The 14,827-nt window shown below is 44.8% G+C and overlaps 1 protein-coding gene across 1 annotated transcript; it reads right to left on the bottom strand.

Moving 5' to 3' along the window:
- Window positions 1–12,637: 12,637 nt before the first annotated feature.
- Window positions 12,638–14,443, bottom strand: SIVA1 (SIVA1 apoptosis inducing factor). The gene is made up of 4 exons (XM_042867496.1): window positions 14,308–14,443; window positions 14,018–14,209; window positions 13,364–13,520; window positions 12,638–12,870 (listed from the first exon to the last, which is right to left on the bottom strand). The coding sequence occupies exons 1-4, from the start codon at window positions 14,423–14,425 to the stop codon at window positions 12,813–12,815; spliced, it is 525 nt and encodes a 174-aa protein (XP_042723430.1). The 5' UTR covers window positions 14,426–14,443; the 3' UTR covers window positions 12,638–12,812.
- Between the last annotated feature and the right edge of the window lie 384 nt (window positions 14,444–14,827).

Raw genomic sequence — 14,827 nt, 5'->3', positions numbered from 1 at the left:
GGTGAAGTGAAGTACGCCCTGCTGTGGAATCACTCTTGAGGGAAAGGAGGATGGGCCTCTCTGCTGTCCTCCAAGTGCTAGCAGCAGTGAGTTACTGAGGCCCCAAACCTAAAGGTATTTCTGTTTCAGTCACTCTGGCCAGCGCACAACATATAACACTGTGTTTCCTTTCTAGGGACTGGTATTAATCACTTCTGGGAGCCAGTTACACAAGGCTGGAATGTCCTTTTTCAAATGAGAATACAGAGAAAAGTGCAAGAGCATCCAAGAACAACTGTAATTTGCTTCAAACTAAGCACAGAAGTTGCAACTGTTGTAAGCCTTTAAATGTCCAAAACGTTCTTTTGGTTCGAGGAGTAGGCTGTAATTCTCAGTAGAATTTACTGCATGTTTTATGCAAAGATGGAAAGTGAAAGGAGGATCTGTCTGTAGAGTATACCTTAAATTGATGCTGGACTGCCCATCTCTTAACAGCTTCTTCCTTTGCTTAAACCTTCATCTGAATTTGCAGCCAGCTCAGGGACGAAGTCCAGAGAGCTCTTCTGCAAGTCTACAAGCCCTGACAAGATCAGAACTAACGTCCTTCGTGCATCCAAATATAGGCAACACTAAGGAGCAAAGGTTACCACAATCTGCCCCAAGGAAAATGTGTTTTTCCAAATGCAGGAACAGATGAGGATCAGGTCGGTCTGTTGAGGCGCTGTCTGAGAACAGTGGTTTTTTTTGCTAGTTGTTCCAATTGGATTTTTGTTTTAACTTCTGTATCTATGATGGAATTAAGAGGGCAAAACGTCTGTCAGAAAGTCTGGTAATCTTAGCCCTGCTGGCAACAGTGAACTGAGGGCCACTCCTCAGCACAGGGTCTTCTGGATGTGAGTCCTCATTTCACCTGTGGTTTTTCAAAGCCTGTTGTCTTGACTGAATACTCACCCGCAGCCTACTGCAGATATAAAATATGTTCTTTAAGTTTTGATTGAACAGAGAAAATGGGAAGAAGCTGATATGGTACTGCTGTCTTTCCCTGGCACAAGCCTGTGAGCTGCCTTGTTCATCTCATTGCTTTCATATAGCACATGCAGAAACTGCTTAAATCTCGTGCATTCATTTAGCTGGTGTGTTTAAAACATACAAACAGAACTTGTAAAACTGTCAGAACCTCTTTGTTCTTCCCTCTGGCACTGACAAATGTCATCGTGTTCTTCTGTTGTGCATTGCAGCAAAGATCTTACAATCCCATTGATCTGACACTAGTGTCTTTTTCAGTGTGTGTTCTTATATTATGTATAGTCTGCTGTTGACCACGCCACCGGTCCTCCATGTCACAGGTTGTTCCTGTGTTCCCTGATGCCTTTTCTCTGCTACTGCTTGAAATACTGATAGCAGTGTCTTCTAGCTCCTATTTTTTGTGCAGCTTTTTTTGCCTTCATTTTTGTACATGGAAGGAATGCCTCCAGACATCTTCTAAATTATTGCTTTCCTGATCTCATGCTTAATGCTGTCCTTGCTGTGATGTCCAGTCAGGTATCCTGGCTGAGCTGTGCCATCTTCTTTCTCCCTGCTGCTTATTTTTTTGTCTGGTTGCGGGTCCTTACCCCCAAAATGCTGGCAGAGCTCAGTGTAATGGGGTCCTTTTCAAGATGAAGATGGTGCATGCTGAGTGCTACGCCTCCTGAATGCAGAACATTGCTTACAGGTCTGTGCTGCAGCCTGAGAACCTGGCTGTAAACTCAGGCTGGGAGAAAGCAGGAGAAAAACTTACATTTGCAACAGTATAAAAGCAAGCAGCATTCCTCTGTGCTGCTAATTACAGTCCAGAGACATGGTCAGCTGAAAGCTGCTCGGAACATGTGCTGCTGCTAGCTGGGGCTAAGAGACTTTGGCCAAAGCCAGGTGATACTGCAAATCCCATTATGTGTCCTGAGAAGTTACAGTCTCGTCAGGTTTGGCAAACTGTTCTTTCTCTAAACTGGCACAGGACCGCTGTGCTTTCTGTGCAGAGCTTTGAATGCTAAACTGACCTCTCACATCTCACAACAAAGCGAACTGCTGCTTCTGCAGTTTTCTTTCTACATCATCATTTTTCCATGAGCTCCACGTGCACTCCAGCTGCTGCACTGCTCTCATGCAGGCCCAAAGTTGCACTGTTTGGATTTCCTCACAGTTTTCCAAGTATTTTTTTTTTTTTTAGATGGGAGGTGAAAACCTTCCTTGATTGTTTGAAGTTTCCAGATTTTACCTCCAGCAGCAGGACTTGCTTAGGATGGAGGTCTGCAGTGGGAATGTAAGCCCCAAGCAGCTGGAGACGCAGAGCTTGCTAACATGAAGCGCCTGTGAGAGTTGTGGGGGTTTCTGCCTGAGAAGTCTGGGAATTGGGAAGTTAGGAGGAAGGTTTGATTTGCTTCGCTGTATCTTAAAGAGCTTTGGAGGTAAAAACACATTTGAAGAAATGAGCATATGTGAAAGGATCTTGTTTCTTCAGCGTTGCAAATGAGTGTGTTTGTCTTCCACTTTGAGCTCAATTTTCTTAATAACAGGGAGGTTAATTGCCACTAGAAGTAAAACGAAAAGAACATACAGTGCCTATAGCAAATGAGAGCTTATTATCCCAAATGCAGCTGAGTGTACAGACGTTTCGTAGTTCTGTCTAATGGAACATATGTCGCATTCTAATCAGGTGATGACTGGTTGCTCTGTGTTTGAAATCATTTTAAACAAAGCCGTTTCATTACAGTAGTCCCTGCGTGCCTTTTCCCTCTCCTTTTTCTTTATGTGGGTAGTTATTTACTGCTGGTCCCCATCGTGGTGTTGTGCACGTGGTGGGCCCTCCTTTGGGGACCAGGTGAAGGACTTTGTGTGTGACACCTCTGCAGCTTTCCAGCACACTCTCTGCTCAGTTCTTGGTTTTTCCCTCACAGAGAGGTTGTTTCACATGGCTGCCTGCACTGAGCTCAGTATTGGCTCCCCTAGAAATGGACTTTATCAACACCTTCCTGTATTAAATGTAAGCCCAATCATTCTGTTTATATGATTTTTTTCAGTTTTTCGTTGGTGTTCCCTATTCCATTGCCACACCTGTTGTATTTTGCATCTTCCAATGGGTCTCTAAGTGTGTTTCAGAAAGACTGCTGCCCAGGCTGTTCTTGTTGTGTTTCCTGGATTCCGATGGTTGTTATGATTCTACACCTTTTTTAAGTTAAATATTCACCCCACAGAAGAGACAAAAATCATTTTGACTACAAGAGTGGAAATTAATCACAGAACCAGATGAGATGCAATCCTACCACCGGCGTGATCTTTTTTTATGGACTCCCCACCATCGCATCTCTTTGCATTATTGTGTCCTTGAAACAGGAGAAAACCTGTTTGGATGTAATAAAAATCCTTATCACTGTGAAGGTGGTGACGGGTTGCTCAGAGAGGTTGTAGAGTCACCATCCTTTGAGCTGTGACCCACCTGGACACTGATGCTCGGAGCAACCTGCTTTTGCTGACTGTGCCCTGCGTGTTTTCCTATCTCCAAGCCTGAATGTGTTTGTTTTTTCTTTAAACAACACCAAACTTTTCTTAGGTATTTGCTAAGTTGGTGATTTTAAAGAATGTATGGATGTGCAGAAAGACCAGAAGACAAACCCCTCTGTGAATTGTAATAATGAAATCAGTGATACTGTTTTTAAGAAAGATGGTTGCTGCATGTAGTTGACTTTCCATATATTATAATCTGCTACAATTATTCCTTCTTCTGCTGTTCCTGGGGAAAGGAAACTAACCAGAAGACTGTAATATCTGGTGACAATCCAGTATCGAATACGAAGTGAAACTGAATGAAAACAGAGTGGAAAGAGCAAAGTCTCTTGCTGCAAATGGAAAGTTGCAGAGGAAGGAAAGTATAAAAACAAACCAAAAAACGTACTTATGTACATACACAGGTGAGGTTTTCATAAATTTAATGTATAACTAAGACAAAGGGCTCAAACTTACTCCCTCCCTGTAGTTGATTGTAAAGCTTGAAGTCACATTACCTTTCCAAAGTTTTACTTTCTGTGCTCGTTGGCTCAGCTGTTGAGGAAGAGCAAATCAAAGGTGACAGCTTGTTATTTAAAATAGCCTTCCTTGGATTTCTCCTGCTCCCTCGGTCTCCCCACAGTTGTTATTTTTTCCAGGTAATTTTGAGAAACCTGTCATTTCTGTTCTATTTGTCAGAGATAGAAAAGCACCGGCACTGACTGCTGAAGTTTCTGGGTGATGGTGGCAATGGTATCTGTGGTTCCCCTGTATAAAACAGTCCTGTCAGCTTTTCCTTAAGATCAGTGCTGGTAATTTTTTTGTTTTTGTTGTTTTTGTTAGCAATCTCTTCGTTGTGACAAAACACAGGTGCGCGTTATGAGAAGCATCCTGGTTGCCTTCTTAAGTGTGAAGAACACCGTAGGTACAAACGAACCCATTTTATAACAGGTTCAGCTGAAACGCATGCAGTAGCATGCAGTGTGCACGCGTACAAGGAGCATGGGATCCGAGCACACAGGCTGGTGGAGGCCCTGAGCGGCGGAGAGCTGCTCGAGGGGAAGGCTGTAACAGCACAAAGAAGCTTCCAACTCCCCATCTGGAAAAATCCCCCACAGGAGCACAGGCAATGGCAATGCCATCTGTCTTCTGCAGAGCACATCTCTCTTGGGAACAGAAAAAAGCAGGGACACGGAGGTGGGCTCTCACTTCCCCACCACACCGAGACCAGTTTTCTCTATCCTGTCCCCTCTCCCCCTTTGCTTACTTTTAAGTAAGTTTTATCTGAGTACCAGTACTCTTCCTTTTGTCTTTTGATGCTTTCCTTATGATAACCTTCCTCCTTTCCATCTCTTTGCAGCATACAAGAAGCAATGGTTTTCTTCCTTCTCTTTTTCCCTATATTCACTCCGTCGCTCTTATGCCTTCTTAGCCCGTTTCAGACCTTCTGCAGTCCCTTCTAGAAGGTGTGTAAAGTAAGAGATACTGTGTCAATTTAAGTAATTAATTTCTCTTGGGCAGTGCTCTGACCTTCAGGTCACTGCAGAGACTTCAGGAACCCCATATACAGTTAAACTCCATTGTAAATGGTATAAAGAAGCTGCCAGACCTCTGGCCTTCATCTCAGACAAGTGTCGATTTAATGAGTGAAAGGAGTTATGGTAAAGCCTGTCAGTATTCCTTCTTCCACTGACGCTCTCTGGCACGGTGCATGGACTGGAAGAAGGCTCTGACCATAGGCTGCAGTCCCTGCTGCTTGTCTGGGTGTGCTGACTTTGCTACAAGATGTACAGTACTGGAGACTATACAGTATTTAGCTTCAGGCAGGGATTGAATCTCATTTGGATAGTGCAGTTCCTTAATGTGGAAATGGAATGAGCTGAATTCTGTCACCTGCCCAAACCCTTAGGAACCACTCTAGAAACCTTGAGGATAGAAGTTTACTGTAGAATCCTATGATGCATTTTGGCGTGCCCTGCTGACTCAACCAAAGGAAAGATTACATCTCCCCTTGAGTTTTAAAGTCATTTGCTATTTTGATATTTTCAATATCAATTCTGCTGCGTAAGCACAACTAGAAATCAGTAGGGCAAGAAGAGGAGGTAACTGCACCTTCTGTCATTCATTTCTTTTCCTTAACAGATTTAGAAATGTTTGTTTCTTTGTAAGAAATCTGACCATTCCTCACTGCTTGGCATCCAATTCTATTCCAGAGTGAGAGTTCCCTAAATTGAGTGAATTTAAATGTAAAACATCCAGGAAAAGCCAAAAAGAACACTTGCATCCTTTATCTAAGTTATCTGTGGTACAAACTACAGAGTTTCACCTGTCTTACCTGCAGTTGAATCCCTGATAAGACGTTGACTGAAATTCATTCCCTTTAATTCATTAAAAATCTCATAAACTTCTAAGAACCCTTGTCAATCTGGGAAACTAACACCAATCTTCTACAACGTGCTCAGGTTCACTGTGCCAGGCTGCAGCCTGCATATCCTGCTTTAATCTGCTCTTCCAGCACTATGAAAGGCCTGCAGTCAGACTCAAACAAATATATAAAGAATTAAACTCCCAGAGCACAAGACTTAATCATGTCCCTTCCCATCCTACTTCTGCTGCATGACTGAGGCTGTGTTTGGCACTCCTCCCTCATCATCCCCTGGGTACCCACTCAGTTTCTAAGAGGAACTGTGGAGAAGTCCTTCCAGGCAGCTCTGTGGAAATTGCCCACAGAGGGAAGGGAAGATTCTGCACCCTATTCCTGGATGATACAGTCCTATCCTCCAGTTGCCCTGCTTGGCTCCAGCCAGTCTGCAAAGCAGCTTCAAAATAAAATCGAGACAAAACACTCTATATATCGTCCCATCACACACACCTTATTTAGGCTGCTAAGTGAAATACAAACATATGGACTCCATAAATTCTTCTGTAAATGGCTTTATGTGGAACACCGAGCCAAAGCAATGGTTATCATTAAACACTGACAACGCCAACAACTTCTATGCAGGACCAGATCCTCAGCAGCGTAGCTCTCTTTGCTCAGTGACAGCGGGCTGATTTACAGCAGCAGAAAACACAGTGCTTTGGGCTTTGTGCTTGTGCACTCAGCGAGCTGCTCTGAAACCAGCAAGGAGCCCACGCTCTCCTCTTGAACAAGAGCTTTAAGAAGCGTTGGAGCAATTGCTCAACTCCCGGTGAAGCGAGGCTTTGTAGCACTTGCAGAAAAGCGGTAAAGGATAGCGAGTCTCTCAATAAACATAAAATCAACAGTGCATCCACAGCAAACCTGACTGAAACAACTGAAATAAAATACTGTTGGAGACAGGTTTAAATATAGACTGACACGAGAGCATGTGAAGAGCAGTTTTGCTGGGGCAAACTGTCAGTAATACGAAATAGCACAGGGAGTGTGTCAGAAGAGTTTAACAAACAACAGCCCTTCCAATCTACTGAATATTTTTTGTAATTAATGGTAAACTATGTGTAATGAAGGTATTTCAAAAGCATTCTGAACAACAACAAACCACATTATATTAAAAGAAGGATTGAAATAAGTACCTTAAATTTATGTCACACCTTACAAGAAGCTCAGTTCATAGCACTTTCACTTGTGTGGCATCTGACCAGATTGCCAAAACCCATTCTTACAGAGTGCTGCAGGGCACTGTAACTTCAGTGATTCATACATGCAGCTGTTGGAACGGCTTGTTGGGTTGTGAAAAAACCCACAGTGCCAAGTGCTGATCTAAGAGAACTCAGATCTCCACCAGCCCTCTTGGCTCCGAGCAGTTACTGAACAACAGATGGTAGCATGAGTTAAGCAAACTATGAAAATATTCGGAGTGGAGGAATAAAGTTAAAAGCCTTGCAAGAACTGAAATTCTCAAGAAAATCCAGAGAACAAATGTTGAAGTTTGAACTAGTTTTCATGTGCAAGTGATGTATGCCACTAAAAACATCAAGAGGCGATCTCATTTCTGAAGCACTCATGACGAAAGTTATCATTTAACTTGGAAGAAGACACTACCTGTGAAATTAACGCAATGGAAGCTTCAGATCAAGTCCAAAGCCACACCTTCTGCATATAAGCTGTGTTTGCACTGTAAAGCACAACCGGAGACAATATCTGGAACTAAGGAAAAGACGAAAGAAACAGAAATGATGTCATTTTACAGTAGAGTACAGCAAGGAAGAAACGGCATCTTGAGCTCAGTTGACCTCTTCAGGAGAGATAGACAGAACTGCAGCAGCAAATGGAAAATCTGTTAGCATGAAGGTGGACAGAAGTGCACAAGTCGTTGCTACATCCACATCAGTAGAACCAGCACGGAAGGGACAAAGTCAGTAGAAGAGATCTGAAAAAATGCAGGCTCAACACTTGAACACGCATGGAATAAACACTGTGGGAGACTTGTGGCTGTAAATAATTAAAGTCCCTCTCACTCGCTTTACAATAGATTCCTGTTCTTGGTCTCATTAGCACAGTGCACTCGTTGGGTGCGTGAGGCCCAACATAATGCAAAAAGATTTCAAAGACATTTTCTGGACTTACAGATGCTTGTAGTAGTGCTGACCTAAGCTCACATTAACAAAGTATTTTCCTATGGAACTTTGTTACTCCAGACAATTACTGAATTACAAAGGCCTTGCATTCTTGTCAAAATCTTACCTAAACACACAGCTATCTAAAAATCCCTCTGTAAGTAGTAATGCATGGAACTACATTCAACCAAGACCAAGTTCTCTCATTGTCAGAGAAGTGAAGACTTGCAGGGCAATCCTGAATTTAATTAACTCTGCTGAATATGAAATATTATGAAGAAAGTGCTGGAGCTCACTCTTAACATCTGGAGAAGTCCATGAACATTTGCAGACTGAATGCACTTTCAGCTGTATTTTTTTTTACTGTACCACAATAATGTGCCTCCACACAGTGCTCCTCCAAAAGACCGGCTTAGGTTTCTAGCTTTATTTTTTACTAGGTTTAAAGCTATTTTCCAGTCTAGTTTGTGACAGTAAATAATGTTGGTGTTCTGGAAAGAGATATCAGAACAATTAGGTTACTCATTTAGCAAGATATTACTCAGTGCAAGAAAGCGTGGGAGAATCAATCTTCTGAAATGAAACTCATTGGGACTGAGATAAAAAAATTAATGCACTTTTATGTATGTGAGACACTTGTTTGAAAATTTAACTATTTCTATCTGTTCATAAGCTTATACTCTGTGCTCTGTAGCACAACCCATCGAAACACTAAGGATATGAGTAAGTGTCATCATGCGAGTAGTTGTAGCAAAGTAAACAGGATGCAAGAGTGGACATATTCAGACCACACATCCTTTTACCAGTTCCTCATTTCTAAGGGTTATCGGTAGTCGCTGCGTGGAACAGCAGAAGAATGGAACAGGTCAAAGAGTTTCAATGCTACTATAAGTTCTTCAGTCTTCAAAAGCAGCGCATGTGTAAACTCAGATGTACAATCCCAAAATACCTGTGCTCATGACAGCAGGCCACAGACATGCCCTACCTGTAAAATGGGGAGGGCCAGGCTTCCTGCAGCATACCCCTGTACCTCTGCGTGTAGCAGCATCTCTGCATCTCGTGCCTTAAGGGAATCGTGCTGGCTCTGCTCTTGCTAACGCTGCCCAACGCAGCTTTGTGCCGCGTGCGATGCGTCCATCAGGACAGCCGGGTTCTTTTCTGCAAAGCTCTTTGCTGCCGCGCTGCCCCCAGCCTGCAGTCCAGGAGTTGCTCTGCCCCCGGTGCAGGATTCGGTGAGAACCTATGCAAAACTAACAAAGTAATGCCACCGTGTGGACGTAACGCAGAACTTCTTCTGAAAAGATAAGAGAAAAGCAGCGTCCAACCGTTTCACCCAGAGGCTTCTCGTGCATTTTCAGGATTCTCACCTCCCAGACCAGAGGCCAAGGTGAGTTACATCACTCATACATCACAAATTCAGCAGGCTTAAAACATTCCTAGACCGCTGCTGTTTCTTGGCATCTCCTGACTAGCAAACATAGCGCAGAAGCTGTATCCATAGGCCAGTCCTGAGCAGGTTAGTTCATTTTAAGACACAAAACTGGGCTCTGTGACACTTATTTTACCAGTAATAACATAATGGCTTTAAAAGAAGTTCTGCACCCATCCAGATCATTACTGCAGCCTGCATTCACCCATACATATGGTAGCTCCTCAAAGAATCACCACTGCTCTGAATGCCACACCAACTGCTTTTTAGTACTTTGCATTGAATAAGAGGTGAAGAACATACATTAATAACAGTAAAGCACAGTATAAAAAATGTTTTCCTGTCCAATTATAATAGATTATTTCTCTTTCTCTACCACTCATTGCACAACATCCAGCTCGATGGCCACTGACAACATGAAAGTGTTTCTGAATAGGCATAAAAAAGACAAAGGAGCTCAGACCTTCCAATTTAAGATTCTTCTCCTCCATGATTTGTTGTTGAAGGCAAACAAAGACTAAGAAAAAAAAAAAAAGTCACCAGTCCTACCTCACCTGGTCATCTCAGAAGAGCCAAACAAGAGCTGGAGCTTTCCTCTGCGATGAGAATTTGAGTCTTTTGAGACATATAAGCACAGGAAAAGCAGTTTTTCCCCCACATGTTCTGAATCCAGGTAAGTGAATTGGTAATCACAAAAAATATATATATTTCCTGCCTGCACAACACATCACTCCAATGCAAAAGCGTCCCTTCTCCTTCCATTCTCTTCCTCGTTCTACTCTTCCTGCTTTTTAATTCTTCCAGCTCCTCACTGGGCACTGGGTACCTGTGCTTATGAACAGACATCTTCCAGAGGGCTACAGGGTAACAAGTTCCCATCAGGAAATCCAAGCCAATGGTTTAGAGAAGACAGCTTTATATGAAACACAGTCGTGACTGAATGAGTGCAAAAAACACAGCCATCAACTCCACTGAAATACAAATCTCTAAAATAGAATAAAATCTCTAAATAAGTCTCATCTCCCCAGGAGAATGGAAGCAAAACATTGCCTTCAGTCTCACCCTCAGGAAAGGATGGCAAAAAGCAGACACACAGAAAGGTTTCAGCCTGAGAAATATGCCTGACTGAAAAACGTTTCTGCCACCGCTTAGAGCTTCAAGTGAAGCAAAGTCAAGGCATAAAATTCTTCCCCCAAATTAACATTTCAACACAGTAGCTACAGATTCTTAGCGCTCATAAAGCTGAACTCTGTATTTTAAGATGACTACCATAGAAAAAAACCACATTTTTACTTGCTCTATGAACCCTGACAACTGGGCGCTGCACCAGAGTTCTGCCATCATCCTTCATCTGTTACTGTTCTGAAGGAATAGGTAATACTCTGGAGTTACTGCAGGTCTGCACATGCTGTCACTACCAGCTCAGTCAACGGACTCAAACTTGGTTACATTTTGTTTTGAAGGGCAAACACTCCTGAGAACCAAGACTGCAGTAGGAGCTAGTAACTTCTCTCATTCCAATAGCTACAAGTTATCCAAACAAGGAAACAAGTTACACCATCAGGAAGATCAATGGGATCCCCTCCAGAGGACGCAAATGATTTCTAAGCGTCACCACCGAGTTACATGAGGTATTTGCACAGTGTCTGGATTGTCACTCCAGGTCTCCCTGTGGATGTCATGTCCAAAGCCAGGCCATGTGCAGCTAGGAAGCATTGCTATACAGCAGCTGCTAACAGCCTACCCTGCGTTAGAGCACTTGGTCAGTTAGTTGCAGTGTTTAGAAACTGAAAATCAGCAGCACCTGGACTCCAGGGAGACCCTACTGCAGCCTTTCAATACTTAAAGGAGCCTTCTGAAAGCAGAGATTAACTTTTTATAAGGGCATAGGACAAGGGGTAGTGGCTTTAAACTGAAGAAGCGTGAGTTTAGATTAAATAAAGGAAAGAAATTCTTTACTCAGAGGGCAGAGAGACCCTGGCACTGCTGCCCAGAGAGCAGTGGGTGCCCCATCCCTGGAGGTGCCCAAGGTCATGGATGGGCCATGGGCAGCCTGAGCTGGGGGGCAACCAGCCCACAGCAGGGGTTGGGACTGGGTGGGCTTTAAGGTCCCTTCCAACCCAAGCCTTGTTATGATTTTATGACTGTTTTCAATAGCATTTGAAATAAAGATGCTCCCCATAAGACCGATAAGTTTTTCAGCTGAGCCAGCATTGCACAGGCTTTTCATTTCCCCAGACAGAAGTAGCAAGAGTGGAGGGAAACAGGTAAGAAAAGGTTATTCCATGCAGAACATACTGATCGTAGTTGAGGAGACTGGGAAGCATAAGTGGTAGACTTCGCTTTGGGAATTCAGGGCAAATATTATGGGACATAATATGGAGCTTTAGTTATAAGTCTTTTCTCTCCTACAGCTGTTGCAAAAATAGTAAACAAAAACTATTCTGAGGGGACTCCCAGTAGTGCTTAATGACAGACACACCCCTATGGCATAAACAGAACCAAGCAAGCTGGTGTCTGCTATGACAGCACAGGAAGATGAGGAATGGCAGTTTGTGAAGATGGGACCTTGAGTGCTGAGCACTTTTCAGACCGCTTTCAGCTATTTCTGGCAGCTATTCAGGACAATATTAAATTCACAGGATAGATGATCAGCTCATGCAAATAAGCTGCTTTCTAAAAAGTAACCTTATGAGGAGGTGCAGCAAAAGCAGTCTTTGACACTCAACTATTGTGTTTTCTTTAGTCTGTTTTTCCCCCTCAAGAAGTCCATAGTACCACTTCTCTATCAAAGAGATTATTGAAATAACAATTAAAACCACTCAAGCTAGCAGTAATAATAAGATGTGCAACAGTTTATGAAAACCTAACTAGAAATCAGCAAGTTCTCTATCTGGAAGTCCTTTCAGGCATGGCTGACTACCCTAACTAGTTCACTAAGTGTTTTGCGTTCAGAACAGACTTACACTCACTCACCTGGAAGCACAAGAGGAACACATGATTTCTATTCTGATCCACAAAAAGAATGTCCTGATACGAGCAACAACAGGAGAGACACTGAATTCTGTGTGACACAAGGAATACCAGGTAAGAGCACAAAGTAGCCCACTGCAGACAAACATGTCATAACCGTGAACAAACAAGAGTTGACTCAAGACAATGCAGAAATCCTCAAAATATAAAAGTTTATTTAACTACAATATTAAAAAGTACAATATAAAGATATAAAACATAGAAATCCCATAATTAATTCACAGGCTAAAAGGATTAACTGACCAGCTGTTAGAAGGAGACTTCATGAAATTTACAGACAGCTTAGTTATAAAGGATATTTCATCAGGTTTCAGACTTGAAATATCGAGCAGCCATTGCAGAGAACTTGCTCACCAACATCACCATAGCTAGGAAGGAAACAAGAAGAAAAAGAAAGAAAAACAGAAAGTCAGAGTGCATCTACTGTACTTGTAACACAAAAAAGAATGCTATTCTACTCTGTTGGGAACAGTAACCACATGACTCCCAGCACAACACTTTCTTTACATCACAGAACCCTTAATGACGATATGGAAATTTTAACATCACTCCTTGGGAGTGCATTTGCTCATCACTGGCGAGAACTGCTGTTGAAACAGCAAGAGGAATATTTGCCACCTGGAGCAATATTTGCCACCTAAAGCCTTTAAATGAAAAGCTCAAGTAGGCTTTCATGAAGATCGATTAAACTACCATTTCATTTTCCACGTTTCATACAGTTTTATTGCTCCTAATTCAATATCCAAGAATTTGAGAAAATTGGATGTATGAGCTAAGACAACTGCTGAGACTTCACAAACTACAACAGATCGTCAGGGTGCACCGGGTTACAGGAAGCCTGAGAACTCCGAAGGCACTTACTCAGTGATGGAGCACAAGGAGCAGGTAATGGCATTACAGCAGCTGCAGACCCTGCTGCAGCTCTGGCACACGAACCGGTCGCACTGCGCACACGCTTCCTTCACATCGGCAGCTCTCACGCAGGAGGAGCAGGCTTTGGAAACTCCCACTGGTGGAACTGCTTAGAAAAGATGCAACTGAGAAACTAGGAAAACAGAGAGAACCAGAGAGCTCTAAGAACGGCAGGAACTCGTCATCTCTGCTTGGTATTACAGCTGAGGGCAGCGGCACTTTGAAGCAGCTGACAGCACTGCTCGCAGCACTCACAGAACGGCTCAGGCTGCCTTACGTATCGCTGAGCTTCACCCCGTGCCTTGGACCGGCTGCCCCCACCAGCTCGGGCTGCCCAGGGCCCCATCCAGCCCAGCCTCCACGGACGGGGCACCACAGCTCTCAGGCGGCAGAGTAAAGCCCTCCGAGTAAAGGACTTCTACCAAACACCAAAACTAAACCTTCCCTCTTGTACTTCAAAGCCCTTCCCTCTCGCGCTGCCGCTATCAGCCCGCGGAAGCTGGTCTCTCTCCAGTTTGCTCCCTTTGGGTGCCGCACCTCCTCTCCAGGCTCCCTCTGCCCGGATCCCGCCCCGCTCCCAGCTCCCATCCTCGCTGCACTCACCCCTCTCCGCGGCGGCCGCGCACCTCAGCAGTTTCCCGTCGGGCCCGATCTGCAGCTGCGCGCTCCGGCGGCGCCCCGCGCTCTGCCCGCCCGACTCCGGCTCCGGGGAGCGGCTGGCGGCGCGGGGCGCGCCGGGACAGGCGCCCTCCATGCACGCCCGAGCGCCCCTGAACAGCAGCCGCCGGGTGCGCTCTGCCGGCGGACAGGAGAGGCGGGTTTAACGGGCGGCCGCGGCCCCTCACCCGCCCTTCCCTTCCCGTCCCTTCCCTTCCCTCTCCTCTCCGTCTCACCGAAGATCTCCCGGCGGTACTCCTCGCCCCGCACCCCGTTGCTCAGCTCCCTCAGCCCCACGCGGGTCTTCAGCTGCAGCGGGGCCGCCTCCCCGAAGGGGCACGAGCGCTTCGGCATCGCCTCCGCCAGCGGCGCCGGGCCCCGGCTGCGACGGCGCAGCGGCCGCGTCACCGCCGCGCGCGCCAATGGAGGAGCGGGGCGGGAAGCGCTGAGGGGCGGGGCGGAGCGGGGCGGGCGGCGCCGTTCCGTGCTGAGCGTGCGGGGCTGTCTCACTAAAATCATCGGGTTTCCTCAGGTTTTCTGCTTTCAATGCGCGATGTTGAAGTACTACAATTAATTTCTTATTTCTGCATAAACCCGCTATACCCGTCTACTTATCGCGCTACACGTCGCATTCAGTTCCACGTATTCAACCCTCCACCTGTACACACACAAGGTTTCTGTACCAAAGCCCAACCAGGAGGGATTCCTCCCTCGATGAACACCAAAGCCAGGCTCCATTGCAACTCAACCGCTGCT

This window comes from Lagopus leucura, unplaced genomic scaffold, assembly GCF_019238085.1.
Source record: "Lagopus leucura isolate 7727_CA_CO unplaced genomic scaffold, USGS_WTPT01 Super-Scaffold_1, whole genome shotgun sequence".
Lineage (NCBI taxonomy): Eukaryota > Metazoa > Chordata > Aves > Galliformes > Phasianidae > Lagopus > Lagopus leucura.
Note: the sequence above shows the minus strand (reverse complement) of the source record. Positions and strands in the feature narration are given on the sequence as shown.